The sequence below is a fragment of the Pleurodeles waltl genome, chromosome 4_2, assembly GCF_031143425.1.
Source record: "Pleurodeles waltl isolate 20211129_DDA chromosome 4_2, aPleWal1.hap1.20221129, whole genome shotgun sequence".
In the NCBI taxonomy this organism is placed as follows: domain Eukaryota; kingdom Metazoa; phylum Chordata; class Amphibia; order Caudata; family Salamandridae; genus Pleurodeles; species Pleurodeles waltl.
This window is the reverse complement of record NC_090443.1, coordinates 350797011-350815637: the sequence shown is the minus strand read 5'-3', so window position 1 is coordinate 350815637 and position 18627 is coordinate 350797011. Positions and strand designations below refer to the sequence as shown.

General features: G+C 44.5%; 1 protein-coding gene across 1 annotated transcript in view; it reads right to left on the bottom strand.

Annotated features, from left to right (window-relative positions):
- The window catches only part of KIF14 (kinesin family member 14), a 349189-nt gene that overhangs the window by 286748 nt on the left and 43814 nt on the right, over positions 1–18627 (bottom strand). The window contains exon 4 of the mRNA XM_069231431.1: positions 2397–2484. Coding sequence (XP_069087532.1) covers positions 2397–2484 — 88 coding nt within the window. The remainder of the gene's footprint in view (positions 1–2396; positions 2485–18627) is intronic.

Below are 18627 nucleotides of genomic sequence, written 5' to 3'. Positions count from 1 at the left end.
AGCCAAGTACCAATCAAAGGGGAAAAAAACCTGTAGGAAACCAGTGGTGAAAAAGGGGTGAGTAAGGGAGCTGGGGCAGATGACAAGAGCGAAAGGAAGTGGAGCCTGTGGTAAGAGTGGAGAGGACAGCATGGAACGTATGGTGAGAGATGGAGGCAGAGACGAGAGTGTAACATGTACTGAGAAAATAGACAATGAGGCATGGGGCATTTGGTGTGACAGAGTGGATAAATTAAAATAGAACTTGTGGTCAGAGCGTTGCTGGATAAAACTGAGAAAATAGAAAGGTAGGGAGGCAAACGCCATAAGTGAACAGTGGAAGGACTGTTAGGAATAGGAGCAAAGGAAACCATTTTAGTGCCTATGGTGAGAGAATGGTGTAGAAAGTAATTTAGTTGCGATAAGAGTTTTTGAACAGAAGCTCATTACTGAAGAGCTAGGAGCAAACAGGCTAATGGGGTCAGGTTTACTTGGGAGCCTGAAGCAAACTAGTAATGCATGCGTGCCAGCCTACCTAACTGATTCAGCGCTAGGTGGGCCAAGTGGCTTTCTTTAAAGGACAAGGATACTTCTGTAGCACTTTATCCATTAGACAAGTACATGTTTTCTCCCTTGCTATCACAATTATTTTTAACAAATGAATATAGTACTTTAGAGAGTGCACAAGCAGACAAGAATATTGGAAGGCACAATGCTTGAGGTATAAAATCTCAATGTTACATCTGTTTGTGGCAATAAGTGGAAATCTAAGAACCTCTGTTCGGTATGAGCATGCAAACATTATTTTTGTTAATAAGATGTTTTTATGCCGGGAATTCCATGCAATGTTCAAGAAGAAAGGTCAAAGCTTTTTTCATTTTTACAAATAAAGAAGGAAACAATACATGTCAGTGCCTGTATTTATTATAAAAGTAGAAAAATAAATAAAGATCCCTATTAATTGATCACATATCTGTAAACGTACTCAGAAAAATAATTTTTTAACAAATTGAATAGTTACATGTTCACCACCAATTTGTGTGGAAAGCCAGTGCTTCCTTTTAGAGAATATTCTCCTAGATACTTGTGAACGATTACAATGACTCTTTCAGGCTTCGAAAATTCTACTGGCCGAGAATATTCTCATAGATACTTGTGAACGATTACAATGACCCTTTCAGACCTCGAAAATTCTACCTGCCCACTAACTAAGATCAGACATATTTAATGAGGTCGAGCTATTTTTAGGACCTACTCGCCCCTTCTGGCGAGTTGACAAATAACAGGTGTTCTGTTCCGTGAGAAAGTGCAGAAGCAAGAAAGATGCCTTTAAATCTTGTGTTCTTGTCACCTTAGCTCTGTGTTCAGAGACAGAGGTCAAAAGTCAGTTTGTCGTTCAATTAATTTTCCTTTCGACTGTAGAGTTCCAGTATTTTGTAAGGTGAACACTCTGACCTGCTGTACAAAGAGTTATTTAAATGTTGTGTGGAAACATTTCAAAATATATTTTAGTAGTTGTGAAAGCCTGTTTTTTGTGTTCAATGTGATAAAATATATTTTAAAAGGATGACAACAATCACAACAATTTGCTTGGAGATTTGCAAATGATAAATATGTTTTCTGAAACCCAATTTTCACAGATTATTGTTACTACACTACATAGTATTATCAGAACATCTTCAAGTTAGTGGAATGGTTGTAGGACATTTCTTGGAAATTTACTGTCTGTAAATGACAGAGTGCTACCACTTCATGCATTAGTAATATATTAATTAAAAGTGAGTGTTTAAACAAACTGAGAAGCACTCCTGCCCTGATGGTAATTGTGTTAGTAAACTAGGAGGCAAGTCATGGATCATATGTCCCCTATATGTGGGCCAGATTCTTCTTATACATGGAGCAAACATTTAGCCTATTTAATCAAACAAAGAGGTTTTTTGGTACAGCGAAAATACTAAGCTCACTTATTTGAAGGTGCACTTGTATTTGAGAATAAAGAAAAAGGCAACTCTGTAAACTAAAATATTTGCCTAGGGTCACACATTTTGATACCAGTTTACGGGTCAAGTACATTGCAGTTAAGTCGGAGTTACTCGACCTGCAGGTCAAGTAAAAAAAAATTATAATTTTTCGGGGCCTGCCTTTAGACCATGTAATAAGGCTGCGTTTATTCTATTAGATACATGAATACCTGAAGCATTATCTGGCTGCTGTATTATGGCGGCCTTTGTGCGAAGCGCATAAACTGTAATGCAAACTGAACACATGATCCATAAAAAAACAGTGCTGTTACACCTTGAAAACTGTAACACCAGCATTTATCAATGTGCTTAATGTGAGCAATTATCAAGGACAAGTAAGGGTTAATGGCATAATTAGATCAAATGCAAAATTAAAGAAAACATGTTGTCTCAAACCTGCTTTGCTTCTGTTTTTGCAATCTGGGAAAATAGATCTTCACAAAATCTTGGAATTATACCTTGTTCTTCACCAAATCCCATCATCCTATAGAAAAGCAAACCATAGCTATATATTGCTATATTTAGAATAAAATAATCACTGAAGCTACTCCACATTTGAGTACTTAAACACAAAGAAAAGTACAAGGTTAAAGAGTTGAATTTTAACGAAATTCTCTTGTGATAATATGAATGTCATAATTTCCATTCATAGATCACACTGGTAAAACAATATATTCATTACAATCTTGAACAGCTTGCAAGATGAAGGTTTTTTGTACTTCTTGTTGCTAAATTCACGCTATTAGGCAATAATAATGCCCTCTAAAAAAAGTCCACAAAATGTTTACATCCTTGAAGTTGGGCATTAAACATTTATAGGTTTGGTATTTCAACTTTGACTCCATACAGTTAACTCCAGGTCACTATTTTCAGTCAGTCAGGTCAGTCAATAGATGTTTATTTTGACCTTATTCTTTAACCATCATACAAATCATTCTAATTAAAAGTAATTCTATTACATAAGAAAACAATTAGAATGACATTACAACCCAATTTAAACATTACATAAAATCATTTTAAAAAACGCTTTAAAGGTCAAATAAAATACTTTTATCAGAAACAGCAAATCTTTCTAGGGCGCACGTCACATCCAAAAAACGCATTTCAGTAAATAGCGCTACTGATTGCCTCCGTTCATAAATACCACAATTAAGAAAAAGTGGCTTTAAAATTACCTTCTGAAGTGTCTGAAACTTTACATTCTAAAATAATGTGCGGGCTGTCGCACTTTACCTGTAACTCACAAGTGCATTTTCCGTGCTCATGCATCATTGCTTACTTTACTAAGGCTGTGGCACAGGTTTAGACCAATTCTTAGTCTTAAAATCTCCGTTCTTGAACTAGGATTAGATAGAGCATCAGCATAGGGAAAACACTTTTCGTTCTGTCGGGATGTTAACATAAATTCCCCCTGTAGATACTGCATGTCCTGTTCTCTGGCTTCATGTTTTACCAAAGTGTGATGTGCGCCTTTCGTAACCCCTTCTGGAGATTTTCATTTGATAAATTTAAACCCAGCATCCTTCATACTTCAACCAGGTTTCTTTTGGCACTATTGGCCCACTACAACTCACTCTGCAGGATCTAATTTTTGGACTGCAACAATCTCTTTTGCCCTTCTGTTTCCAAGCATAACCAGAATCTCTGCTGAGTATCTCCACGATGTTTTTCCTGTTTCCATTCTAATTGTCTGGTTCAATGCAGACCTCAGTAACAACAGCAGACTTTACAGGCATTTTCCCTCTTCATATTGCCAATTCATTTTGCCACTTAAGCATAGTGATTCAACTCCGTAGGGGAACTGCGGGCGAATCATAGTTGTTTGGCTTACTCTTTACTTCATGGCCCGCTTCATCAATTTTGTTCAAATATTCAGTCCATGCTTCATCTTCCACTACACATCTCAAAGACCCTTTCTCCTTTCCGCAAACCTGTTGTACAAGCTGCCTAAACATGTTTTGTATTTTTTGTTTTGATAGATTGCAGTATATTTTTCCAGGAGCTCTCTTTGTAAGCTCTTTTCCTGTCATTTATCAATTTTTTACATTTTCTCCTTAAGTTCTGGAGATTTGTATACCTCTTGTGATCATATTTTGATATGCGGTTCCTCCTCTTTGTCCTTATGAGGCTTTTTAAATGTCTGCAATCTCTATCAAACCAAGCATTCCCTTTTCTAGCATCTTCCAGGGCCTTTTTCTGCTGACCCCTATTTGCCTTTAACTCCACCTTTAAACACTGTACCACCTGGAGAACTATTTTATCATACCTTCCCATGCTATTAGCCAAAGCTATTGCCATATCTTGGCTCTGTTCGAAATTAGCCAATTCTTCCAAATGCTGCTCAGAGATCCTAGTAGAGAATTGTTTAGAATATTCTACCATTGAAGGGAGGATCGATTCTCTGCCTGTACCATCCCATACGAAGATTTCAAAATGCAGGGGTAGTGATCACTTCTCTGTATACGCTTTACCTCAAAGCTGTTGATCTTGGCAAAGAACCACGCATGCATAAAAATATAATCAATCGGGCACAACTGTATTCCATTTTCAAAGATCTGTCTTGCCGGACGGTCTGGGTTCATATGTCAACTTAAACAGAACATCCCCATTGACCCCAAATAGTTCACAAGAGCTGCATCACGTGTTGCAATCGTACATGCAGGAAATCTGGCAGTGTTAATATTATATGCTCTCCGTATTTCCTTAAACCAGGTGTAAGGAAATGCCTCCTTGGCATGGTTACCCCCTAACTTTTTCCCTTTGCTGATGCTAAGTTATGATTTGAAAGTGTGCTGGGACCCTGCTAACCAGGTCCCAGCACCAGTGTTCTTTCCCTAAACTGTACCTTTGCCTCCACAATTGGCACAACCCTGGCACTCAGGTAAGTCCCTTGTAACTGGTACCCCTGGTACCAAGGGCCCTGATGCAAGGGAAGGTCTCTAAGGGCTGCAGCATGTCTTATGCCACCCTAGGGACCCCTCACTCAGCACATGCACACTGCCTCATTGCTTGTGTGTGCTGGTGGGGAGAAAATGCCTAAGTCGACATGGCACTCCCCTCAGGGTGCCATGCCAACCTCACACTGCCTGTGGCATAGGTAAGTCACCCCTCTAGCAGGCCTTACAGCCCTAAGGCAGGGTGCACTATACCACAGGTGAGCGCATATGTGCATGAGCATTATGGTTCCTACAGTGTCTAAGCAAAACCTTAGACATTGTAAGTGCAGGGTAGCCATAACAGTATATGGTCTGGGAGTTTGTCAAACATGAACTCCACAGTTCCATAATGGCTACACTGAAATCTGGGAAGTTTGGTATCAAACTTCTCAGCACAATAAATGCACACTGATGCCAGTGTGCAATTTATTGTAACATACACCCAGAGGACATCTTAGAGATGCCCCCTGAATACCAATCCGACTTCTAGTGTAGGCTGACCAGATTCTGCCAGCCTGCCACACACCAGACATGTTGCTGGCACATGGGGAGAGTGCCTTTGTCACTCTGTGGCCAGGAACAAAGCCTGTACTGGGTGGAGGTGCTTCTCACCTCCCCCTGCAGGAACTGTAACACCTAGCGCTGAGCCTCAAAGGCTCACCCCTTTTGTTACAGCACCCTAGGGCATCCCAGCTAGTGCCCGCCCCTCCGGCCACTGCCCCCACTTTTGGCGGCAAGGCTGGAGGAGATAATGAGAAAAACAAGGAGGAGTCACCCACCAGTCAGCACAGCCCCTAAGGTGTCCTGAGCTGAGGTGACCCCTACCATCTTGAGTTTGGAGGATTCCCCCCAATAGGATTAGGGATGTGCCCCCTCCCCACAGGGAGGAGGCACAAAGAGGGTGTAGCCACCCTCAAGGACAGTAGCCATTGGCTACTGCCCTCCCAGACCTACACACACCCCTAAATTCAGTATTTAGGGGCTCCCCAGATCCCAGGAAATCAGATTCCTGCAACCTGAAGAAAGAAGAAGGACTGCTGACTTACAAGCCTGCAGAGAAGTAGGAAGATGACAACTGCTTTGGTCCCAGCCCTACCGGCCTGTCTCCAACTTCGAAAACCTGCTCCAGCGACGCATCCAACAGGGACCAGTGACCTCTGAAGCCTGAGAGGACTGCCCTGGATTAAAGGACCAAGAAACTCCTGTGAACAGCGGCCCTGTTCAAAACCAGCTACTTCTTTGCAACAAAGAAGCAACTTTCAAAGACTGCACGTTTCCCACCGAAAGCGTGAGACTTCACACTCTGCACCCAACCCTCCCGGCTCGAGATCCAGAGAACAAACACCTCAGGGAGGACTCCCCGGCGACTGCGAGCCTGTGAGTAACCAGAGACGACCCCCTTGAGCTCCCACAGTGGCGCCTGCAGAGAGAATCCAAAGGCTCCCCCTGACCGCGACTTCCTGTAACAAGGGACCCGACGCCTGTGCCAACCCTGCACCCACAGCCCCCAGGACCTGAAAGAACCGAACTTCGAAGCGGGAGTGACCCCCAGGCGACCCTCTGCCTAGCCCAGGTGGTGGCTGTCCCGAGAAGCACCCCCTGTGCCTGCCTGCACCGCTAGAGTGAGCCCCGGGTTCCTTCATTTTTTCCTACCTAAAACCAGACGCCTGCTTTGCACACTGCACCCGGCCGCCCCTGTGCTACTGAGGGTGTGTTTTGTGTGCCTACTTGTGTCCCCCCCAGTGCTCTACAAAACCCCCCTGGTCTGCCCCAGAGGACGCAGGTACTTACCTGCTGGCAGACTGGAACCGGAGCACTCCTGTTCTCCATAGGCACCTATGTGTTGTTTTGGGCACCACTTTGACCTCTGCACCTGACCGGCCCTGAGTTACTGGTGTGGTAACTTTGGGGTTGCCTTGAACCCCCAACGGTGGGCTGCCTATGCCCCAGAACTGAGACTTGTAAGTGTTTTACTTACCTCCTAATCTAACCTTTACTTACCTCCCCCAGGAACTAATGATTTTTGCACTGTGTCCACTTTGAAAATAGCTTATTGCCATTTGTACAAAGACTGTATATGATATTGCTTTTATTCTAAGTTCCTAAAGTATCTAAGTGAAGTACCTAAAGTGTATAATGTAAATCTTGAACCTGTGGTTCTTAAAATAAACTAAGAAAATATATTTTTCAATATAAAAAAACCTATTGGCCTGGAGTAAGTCTTTGAGTGTGTGTTCCTCATTTATTGCCTGTGTGTGTACAACAAATGCTTAACACTACCCTCTGATAAGCCTACTGCTCAACCACACTACCACAAAATAGAGCATTAGAATTATCTACTTTTGCCACTATCTTACCACAAAGGGAACCCTTGGACTCTGTGCACACTATTTCTTACTTTGAAATAGTATATACAGAGCCAACTTCCTACACCAGGGTTCTGAATTGTTCGGGTTTAAACTATGATGAAAGTCTCCCCTGAACAGGATTGTGCCTGATAGTTTGCACAGATCCATTCCGCATCCTCCTGAAATGTTCTTACCTCTCTTCCATAGTCCCCACTTGAATGTATACATTGATTATAGTCACACAATCATACCTTGGGTCTACTACATATAGGTGTACTTTACAGGGCACTATCCAGTTACAACTTACTTTTATCATTGTTATCTTTCTTGCTGCCTTAGTGGATATATGTTAACAGCCACCCATAAGGGAGTCACAGACCCCCCCTTCTTTGACAATTCTATTCACCTGCAAGAACCCATCTATGACTAAAGGTTTGTCGCACAGCCAGGTTTCCTGTAAACATAGGATCCTGTATATTTCCAGACTATCTTTAAAGTCTTCTACCCTTGATTTTTTTATGAACCTCTAGATGTTTCAGGATAGGATTCCTAGACTGTGCAACACCACTTCATCCTAGTCTATATTGCTCAACCAGCCGGCCTTTATAGCTGATGTAGCCTACTTCGAGGCACAATTGTGTTTGCTAATGACTGCCCTGTATTTTTCTTGGCTTTGATGTGGGACCATTACTTTTAATATCCCCCTTCTTGCTACTATCTAGGAGTCTCTTAATTATAAACCCCCTGCTCGTCAAGGATGATTTGTCCCATATACCTAGTCCTCTGTGGTGCCTAAGAAAGGGTCTGATAAGGTTTCTTACTTATGGGATATCACTTTCAGAAACGAATCGGATGCCTTCCTTTAACACCTCAGCTTTCACTTTCTCCAGTGCTTTCTTACAATTTCCAAATAGCAGTAATACTTTTATTACCTCATTACCCTCTGTGTCATTAGTGAGCCCTACTTGCCTTAGATCATTTGATGATATAGCCTTCAGGCTTGGGCTTTTCGAAAGGGATAATTGTAACCGTGAATGATTCATGGGTTGACTAATTTCCTTACTTTTTTTCATTTTTTTCTCCCTTTATAATTGCTCTAAGTATACTCAAATTATTTTCATCCCCTCTGTTCTCGGTCAGTGTTCTATCACAATCCCCTTCTTCCCATAGTTTACCTTCTGCTTCACTAATATGTCTGTTTTTGCTTGTCCATCCTTGTTTACATGTCCTTCCCCTTTTTACTTCTTCTCCTTGTTTTTCAACATAACCGACCCCCTTCCACCTTATCGGTGGGCGATCATCCCCCATGCATCCCTTCCTTCATTTTCCATGGTCATCTTATTGGGGTCCCATTGTGTGCACCTTTTTGGTATCTTTTCAGGGATTTTTACAGTATGCCTTCCCTTCACTGATACATTTGTGCTCACTTTCTCCTTCTTCTCTTCCAGTAACCCCCTCCTTCAACCTTTTCTTATCCCCTTTGTATGCGGTATGTACTGCCTATACATTGAGGGCTCACTTCATCTTTTTATCAGCATTGGCTGTCTAGAAACATATATTGTTGTTGCCCTTTCCTCTTCAGGTATGGCTACATAAGCCTGCTCTTGTGCTTTATGGGTCATAGGTTTCCTACTTTACTATATTTGGCATATGGACTTTTATTTTTTTAGCTCGAAGGCAATAGACTGAAGCTGAGTTTTCTGAGATTTTAAAATATCATTAACACGGTCACCTCAAAGATTTCTTGCAAGGTTTTTTACTTTAATATTATGTCCAGTATTGAGGCTGAAGATGAAGCTGAGACTTCCAGATTTAAGGCAGAGTAGTCCTCAGACCCTCCAGCTTCTTCTTTGTCAAACTCAAACTCTGTGCCAGTAGATCACCGGGTGCCCCCCTATTCTCATAGCCTGGCCCCTTATTCTGTGTTTCATCCCTCGTACTCCCTATCACAATCTTGCAAAGTCCTATTATCCAGTAGGTAGAACAACGGTGAGGAGGAGGACAGTCTTGGCCCGGGCAAGGGTTGATTGCCTTCTATGAAGTCTGGGTTGTTAATTCTCAGCATTCACAGGGTCAAGAGTCTGCAAACCTTTATTCCCTATGTCCCTACAGCAGATTTCTCGCTCTCTAGAATGTGACACGTCCACCACTGCCCATGTTTTAAAAAAATATTTGTTCACAATGTCTTTGATTGACTTGAATACCAATTGCCCTCCTGCCTCCCTGATCAGCGAGCTCTTACGGAGGTGGTTCTTCAACTCTCTTGTTGGGTTATTCCTTGCTTCTGTCATTTGCTCCACTGATTCCCTATTTGAGGCTTATTATCTGCAACTTTTCTTTCCCACTGCCATGTTTGTAAATTATGTTGGTGCGGTTTGGTTTCTGTGGGAGTCATACCTTTTACCACTATGTTCAGCTCCTTAAAGTGTTTGTTTACTCTCACTGGCTGTTTTCAAAGGGGGGCCGGGAGTCCATGGAGCTTAGCATATATGTCTTCCCCTACCCAGATTGTCCCAGCTACACAATGCAGGAGAAAAGACTGCTAAATTACTCATATTAGACCCGCCAGGATTTAGTGATTCAGCAAAATGCAAACAAAAAAAAAAAAGCACAAAATCAGCAGTTTTGTAAAAGGTCATGCTCCCTTCACTAGTTCCTGTTTCCTGTGAAACCCATACGCTTGCACCCCCAAAATCCATGCAGGAAAATGAAGAGGCCACAGGAATATAGGAAGATGAATCAACCCGCCCAATGGAGAACCCCAGCAGCTCCAAAAGAGGGGAAATCATTACAATCCATGTCCACCTCGAGACCAGCTGCTGTCATTGATATGTTTTTAGTGGTATATTTAATTACTGTGCCCTTAAAGAAGACTTCAGGTAGTTAGGTTAAGAGCACAGAGACTAACTCCACATCAGCCATCGTTGAGTTCAGCTAGTAGTCATCTTGCCTCTGACTCCAACTGACTGGTCACGGAATGTTAGGGTTAGGTTGTTAATTTGTAGGACAGAAATAGCCTTGGCATATTTAAGTAGTGCACTTAGGGGAAATGGTGCAAAGGTGGAGGCTCTGGTAGAGGAGAATATGAATAATGACATAGTGAGTGCGGGCAGGCATGCAAGAGAAGAACAGCAGAGAGGACTAAGTGCAAATCAATTGTGATGTCATGGATAAAGAGGTACTTAGTGCAATTATATGACCTAAAATACCAAGTAAACATATTTCAGTGATAACAGGCAGTTTTGTAAGAATCAAAGCATACCATAGAGAGGAAAATCAGAAAGATATGCAAGGTACTGCTGAGAAGTAAATGATAAAAGACACAGTTTGGGCTCTGTTGAAGGAAACATGAAATGTAGTCTCATTATAGGTTATAGGAGGCAGAAGCAGGCATGGTTTGGTGTATTTCCTAGTTGCCACATTCCCTGGATGGTCACAGATAAATAACTAGCCAGTCTCTTTAGTGGCCAGTATTGCCCTTTCTGAAAACTTTAGTGAGCCACTTGAGTGGTTCGCCTGAACTGCTTTCAAAGACTAATGGCTTATCATCAGTTTTTCATATTAAGGCTGTTTCTGCTGTGAACACCACCCAGTGACCCTGCAAACCTTCACAGTATCTGCTGGTCTGATTGACTGCAGTTATCTTTCGATATAACGTAGGCTGCAGTAAGTGTTACTGGGTCTAATAGTCTGGAGATGGAAATGCAGCAATGCTTTCATGTATTTTGCAAATAGCTCCAACTCTTCAGTACCTTCCCCGTGCCCCACAGAGTACGTTAATGCAATGTGCAGCCTAGACCTTTGTATGTGAAATGGGTATATGATTCACACTAGTTCCTCTCCATAATGCCAGTCAGGCTAGTGTTACTAAGCAGTTACATGACCTGCTCTTGCTTGAGAAGTAACCCTGCATCTTTTTCCCTTTCCAGGTCTTGAATAAAATTTGACTACAAAAATAAGATATGGTCTCCAAAAAGGAGTGCCATGGGGCACGCAAAGGGCCCAGGGGGGAATTCTTTTATGCAAAATAGCAAAATAAAGCACTGCTAAAATGAAGCATAGTTTGCAAATTTATGCAGCAAAAATTTCATATTTGTTCCACTAAATGTGCTACTCTGTGCCACAATATCCAGGGGGGGTTTGTCATAGAATCATAAAAACAGTTTACACTTAACTCACCCTCCTCACAGTGAATGAAGCTGCCATCGCCGCTACCACCCTTTCACTCATGCCAATCTAACTGCTGCAGATACTCCTTATACTCTGCAGTTCCAAGGCTCTTTTGAGTGTAGAGTGTAGAAATTGTAGCGTTTATAGCCTTCCAGATGATCTCAAGGTTTATTTGGTATATTAGCTGCCTTTGACCATGAATTGTCCCTAAATTGTCCATGAATTGTGCCCTCTGCAGGTCATGTGCAAGCCCTGCCGGATGTCAAACTCAATATGGCTTCCTGAGTTCAGTAAGCTCAGTAGCTGCATGTTGCCTCAAGGCACCAAAAAGGCAGTTGGTTTAGCGGTCAGGTCTTCCTCTGCTGCATGAAGGCTTTAGTATTGGTTCAGCATTCAAGGCTTTAGTATTGGTTTGGTGTCCGGTTTAGCTGCTGGCTGACGTATGTCACTATCTGCCCCCACCCCCGCTCCTCCTCAAGCTGAACTGTGGTGCCACTGCAGACTAGAAGCCAGGGAGGGACCGCAGGGGGAGAATATTAAACAATAACTGGACTGGTGTTTTAGCTGAGCTTCTCAGGGTATCCAAATGTTCTCGCATCTCAGTGTTGCACACGGCAGGGCAGGCACGAGCATGGCAACATCAGCATTGCATTGTCAGAGGGTGAGCTAAGACTCAAGAATAGCATTTGGCAGTGCCTCAGTTTTCCTTCAAGTTATTAAGATTTATAGTTGTCTACCACCAATACCAACTTCACAAACTTCCAAAACAATTTCAAATCCCAATATGGGCACAGGACATTGAACATGTTCCCATATAAGCATTTCTGCATGTTATGTGCTTGAATCTGAGGCAAGAGTTTGCACAGTTTAGTTAATATTCATTTGCAGATGGGTCCTACCTGTGTCAGCTAAATGTTTATTAAAATATGTTAAGTCAGGGTCTAATATGAAGCAATTTGTATAGCTCACATTCTGCCACTGTTATGGCCTCATAGAGCTATAGGCTATCCAGTGACTTCTCAAATAGTTCCGAAGTTACAGTTGCAGGGAAGAGTCTGATTCCACCTGTGACATGTTACAGGCATTGTGAGCTGACCTTATTATTGATAAGGTGGCTGTGTCTTGTTCATCACGCTGCTGGTGTACTATTTTGGTGTTTAAAGGCTTGTCCTGTGCAGATAATCAAACTGCAATAGGTCTGTACTTGGTAGTGACGGGTACTGACCCTACCCCACCATCAAACAGACTATGCTTGTTAAGACAATCCAGCCGACAGTACTTTAAAGCCCACATCTGCACGTAACACCCAATCCACTTTGGACTTAAGTCAAATCTCTCTTCTAGCTGGTAACATCAAAAAGAGTACTTGTTCCAGAAGAAAGCTGCTGCACTATGTAACGTTATATGTTTTGCTTATGTTGCAGTTGATATCAGGAATGTGTGTTTCTGGACATTTTCAGCAATTACAACAAGCACTAGCACAGCCAATTAGCCTCAGCAATCCAAGAGCTATTGGCTTGGTTAAAGTTAATGTATTTTAGCCATGTTATGTCTGGCACATTAATAAAACAATGTTAATGTATTTTAGCCATGGTATGTTTTTCAAATCAGCAAATGTATCTTATTGAATGCAACAGCGCACAATGCGAGAGAGCTTATATTTTGGTACAAGAAGCCGGCTTTGTGTGTCCTGACGGGTGGAAGCTCAGAACAAAGAGGGAAAGGAACAATGTTAATCATAAAATATAGTAGTAAATAAAAAGCCAACTTGCAAAGAGCACCGAAGGCTGCACCATTTATCCAAACAGTTTTTAATATTTCCAATTAGGCAAATCCAGTTCACAGGCTATATTCTACTATGCTTACATCCGATGAAAAGGCAGCCAATGGGAAAAGCGGACTCTTGCGTCTTTATAATTCCCTCAAAATGGGAGTGCCTAATTGCATTCAAGCGATGCAGAGACGGCAAAAGGGGCGTTGCGGCAGGGAATCAACCAATTAGCATGCAAGCTCCGGACAAAGGCTAGCAAATATATTACAATCATTAAAATAATTTTGCATGCCACAAGGGTTGAGTGCTGTTTTTTTTTCCATCTTGTGACCGCCATCAAATGTCAAACCTTCAAAACGTTTCTAGTCAGAAGTTTAACTGGTTTTGTGCCGGGGACGTAATGGTTACGTACCGCGGCACAGTGCTCCTGTGCCGAGGACATAACCATTACGTCCCAGCACCAGAGCTCGAAGGGAGCGCTGGCGCACCCTCCATGGGCTTCCCCCCACCCTCCAATGGCAGGGATGGAAGGGGAATTGCTTCCCCTTCCACCCCTCTGGGCCCCCCAGTGACGTCTGATGACGTCAGCACGAGATCTCGTGCTGACCTCCTCAGAGGTCACCTCCCATCACTTCCGCTCGGGAGGATGGGGCAGGCAGAGGCATTAAAGGAAAGGAAAGGCCTTTCCTTTCATGTCTCTGCAAGCATTTCTGCTGCCCGATGGCGATGCGATCGGGCAGCAGAAATGCCCACTAGACACCAGGGAATTTTTGTGTGTGATACTTTCTCATAAGGGGAGCCGCCCCTTGGGCAAGGGCCACTGCTCAGGGTCCAGATTATTTTTAGGCCCTATCTGCCCCACTTGGGGGCAGCTCGGCCTAATATAATTAGGCCGATCTGCTCCGGGGGAGGGGAGGAGAGGCAGAAACCCCCTAGACACCAGGGATGATAATTTTTTTTTTTTTTTTTTTTTGTGTGGGGAGTGACCCCTTAGGCAAGGGTCGCTCCCCGGGGGACCAATATTATGTTTAGGCCATTTCTGTCCCCCCCCCCCGCGGGCAGATTGGCCTATTATATTTAGGCCGATCTAAACCCCTAGACACCAGTATATTTTTTTTTGTTTACTTTATGTTTTTATGTATGGGGAGTGACCCCTTAGGCAACTGTCGCTCCCCTGGGCGGCAAATTGTATTTAGGCCATTTCTGCCCCACTAGGGGGCAGATTGACCTATTTTTGTTAGGCCAATCTGCCCCCAAGCGGGGCAGAAACCACTAGACACCAAGGATTTTTATTTTTTGGCGTCAATTTCACGCAAGGGGAGCATCCGCTTAGGCAATGGTCACTTCTCTGGGAGTGGAGGGGGGGGGGGAGGAAATTTATTTTAGGCCATTTCTGCTCCCCCTGGGGGCAGAAACCACCTAGGCACCAGGGATTGGTGTGTGTTTTGTATGGGGGGGGCAGCCCCTTGGGCAAGGTCGCTCCCCTTAGGGGCACATTACTGTTGGCCATAGCACATCTGCCTATTTTTGGAAGGCCTATCTGCCCCAAAGGGGTGCAGAAAGCCCACCAGAGACCAGGGAAGATTTTTATTTTTTTTTCAAAATAAGATGATGGGGGTATGGCCATACCCCCACCCCAAATAAATGGGGACAAAATTGTGGTGCCCACCAGTGGGCAGATGGGGCTATTACCCCCGATCCACACCCGGTGGGGTGGTGGCTACCAACCAAGATGGGCATGGTTATGCCTCCACCGCAACTCAAGGGGGTAACAGTCTTACAGCTCTCCCCCGCACACTACAACATCTTATCCCACGGCAATCAAGAGGACATTTGATTATCAGGTTCTGGTTTTACATTTGGGCCATGAGAGCTTGGCTAACTCTCAAAATCGTCTCACTTGGAATGGTGAGGGCTGCACTTTTTGGACGCTGCCATGTAGAAAAATCCAGAAGACCTAGAAACATCTGAAAACTAAACATTTGGTGGATTCCAGGGTGGTGTGCTTCACATGCACCGCACCATTTTCTTACCCACAATGCCCTGCAAAGCACATTTTTATGATGGAACCTTCCGGAACCTGCAGGAATCCACAAAATTCCTACCACCCAGCATTGTCTCATGTATACCGATAAAAATTGTGCTGCACCTGTCAGCCTAAATGTTTTTTTTTCCAAACTGCCCTTTTGGACCCGCTTTGGTTCCCCCTTAATTTCGACATGTTTTTGGCTCTTCCCTGTCACAGGTAAATGGCCCACCTACACAAGTGAGGTATCGTTTTTACCAGGAGATTGAGGGAAACGTTGGGTGGTAGGAAATTTGTCCCGGTGCAGTGATCCCACACAGAAATGTGGGAAAAATGTTTTTTTTAGCTAAATTTAAGGTTTGCTGAGGATTCTGGGTAAGAAAACATTAGGGGATCCACGCAAGTCACACCTCCCTGGATTCCCTCTGGTGTCTAGCTTGCAGAAATGTCTGGGTTTGGTAGTTTCCCAAGATGGCTACTGAGCCCAGGACCAAAAAAGCAGGTGCCCCCTGCAAAAACAGATAGTTTTGTATTTGATAACTTTGATGTGTCAAATCAAATCAAATCATTAACATTTATAAAGCGCGCTACTCACCCGTGCGGGTCTCAAGGCGCTAGGGGGAAGGGGTTACTGCTGCTCGAAGAGCCAGGTCTTGAGTAGTCTCCGGAATGCGGAGTGGTCCTGGGTGGTCCTGAGGATGGTGGGGAGGGTGTTCCAAGTCTTGGCCGCCAGGTAGGAGAAGGACCTCCCACCCGCCGTGGAGCGGCGGATGCGAGGGGCGGCGGCGAGAGCGAGGCTGGTGGAGCGGAGAAGACGGGTGGGAGCGTAGAAGCTGAGGCGACAGTTGAGGTATTCTGGTCCCTTGTTGTGGAGGGCTTTGTGTGCGTGGGTGAGGAGACGGAAGGTGATCCTTTTGCTGACGGGAAGCCAGTGCAGGTGTCTCAGGTGTGCGGAGATGTGGCTGTTGCGGGGTATGTTGAGGATGAGGCGGGCGGAGGCGTTTTGAATTCGTTGCAGACGTTTCTGGAGTTTAGCTGTGGTTCCTGCGTATAGGGTGTTGCCGTAGTCCAGGCGGCTCGTGACGAGGGTCACGGTCTTCCTGGTGTCGGCGGGGATCCAACGGAAGATCTTTCGGAGCATGCGGAGGGTGAGGAAACAGGAGGATGATACGGCGTTGACTTGTTTGGTCATGGTGAGAAGTGGGTCCAAGATGAAGCCGAGGTTGCGTGCGTGGTCTGAGGGGGTCGGTGCGGTGCCAAGGGCCGTGGGCCACCAGGAGTCGTCCCAGGCGGTCGGGGTGTTACAGAGGATGAGAACTTCAGTTTTGTCTGAGTTCAGTTTCAGACGGCTGAGTTTCATCCAATCTGCGACGTCTTTCATTCCATCTTGCAGGTTGGTCTTGGCGCTGGTGGGGTCCTTGGTGAGGGAAAGTATCAGTTGAGTGTCGTCGGCGTAGGAGGTGATGATGATGCTGTGTTTGAGTACGATGTCGGCGAGGGGGCTCATGTAGACATTGAAGAGTGTCGGGCTGAGCGAGGAGCCTTGTGGGACGCCGCAAATGATCTCGGTGGGGTCTGAGCGAAAAGGTGGGAGGTAGACTCTTTGGGAGCGATTGGAGAGGAAGGAGGCGATCCAGTCCAGGGCCTGGCCTTGGATCCCGGTGGAGCGGAGGCGGGTTATTAGGGTGCGGTGACAAACGGTGTCAAAGGCAGCCGAGAGGTCGAGGAGGATGAGGGCGACTGTTTCTCCGTTGTCCATCAGGGTTCTGATGTCGTCTGTGACTGAGATGAGGGCGGTTTCTGTGCTGTGGTTGGCTCGGAATCCAGACTGAGAGGGGTCGAGAAGGTTGTTGTCTTCAAGGAAGTTGGTAAGCTGCTTGTTGACGGTCTTCTCTATGACTTTGGCAGGGAAGGGGAGGAGCGAAATGGGGCGGAAGTTCTTCAGGTCGCTTGGGTCAGCCGTAGGTTTCTTCAGTAGGGCGTTGACTTCAGCGTGTCTCCAGCTCTCGGAAGTCCTAGTCCCGATAGTGTTTTGGGGCATTTCCATTCGCGGGCACTAGGCCTACCCACACAAGTGAGGTACCATTTTTACCGGGAGACTTGGGAGAATGCTGGGTGGAAGGAAATTTGTGGCTCCTCTCAGATTCCAGAACTTTCTGTCACCAAAATGTGAGGAAAAAGTGTTTTTGGCCAATTTTGAGGTTTGCAAAGGATTCTGGGTAACAGAACGTGGTGAGAGCCCCACAAGTCACCCCATCTTGGATTCTCCTAGGTGTCTAGTTTTCAGAAATGTGCAGGTTTGGTAGGTTTCCCTAGGTGCCGGCTGAGCTAGACGCCAAAATCCACAGCTAGGCACTTTGCAAAAAACAGCTCTGTTTTCTTTGGGACAATGTGATGTGTCCACGTTGTGTTTTGGGGCACTTCCTGTCGCGGGCGATAGGCCTACCCACACAAGTGAGGTACCATATTTATCGGGAGACTTGGGGGAACACTGAGTGGAAGGAAATTTGTGGCTCCTCTCAGATTCCAGAACTTTCGGTCACCGAAATGTGAGGAAAAAGTGTTTTTTTGGCCACATTTTCAGGTTTGCAAAGTATTCTGGATAACATAACCTGGTGAGAGCCCCACAAGTCACCCCATCTTGTATTCCCCTAGGTGTCTAGTTTTAAAAAATGCACAGGTTTGGTAGGTTTCCCTAGGTGCTGAGCCAAAGGCCAAAATCTACAGCTAGGCACTTTGCAAAAAACACATCAGATTTCAATGGAAAAATGTGATGAGTCCATGTTGTGTTTCCTGCCGCGAGCATTAGGCCTACCCACGAGGTACCATTTTTATCGGGAGACTTCAGGGAACACAGAATAGCAAAACAAGTGTTATTGCCCCTTGTCTTTCCCTACATTTTTTCCTTCCAAATATAAGACAGTGTGTAAAAAAGACGTCTATTTGGGAAATGCCCTGTAATTCACATGCTAGTATGGGCACCCCGGAATTCAGAGATGTGCAAATAACCACTGCTTCTCAACACCTTATCTTGTGCCCATTTTGGAAATACAAAGGATTTCTTCATACCTATTTTTCACTCTCTATATTTCAGCAAATGAATTGCTGTATACCCAGTATAGAATAAAAACCCATTGCAAGGTGCAGCTCATTTATTGGCTCTGGATACCTAGGGTTCTTGTTGAACCTACAAGCCCTATGTATCCCCGCAAACAGAGGAGTCCAGCAGACGTTAAAGGCTTATTGCTTTCAAAAATCTGACATCGCAGGAAAAAGTTAGAGTAAAACGTGGAGAAAAATGGCAGTTTTTTTCACCACAATTTCAGTATTTTGTTTTTTCAGCTGTTATTTTCTGTAGGAAACCCTTGTAGGATCT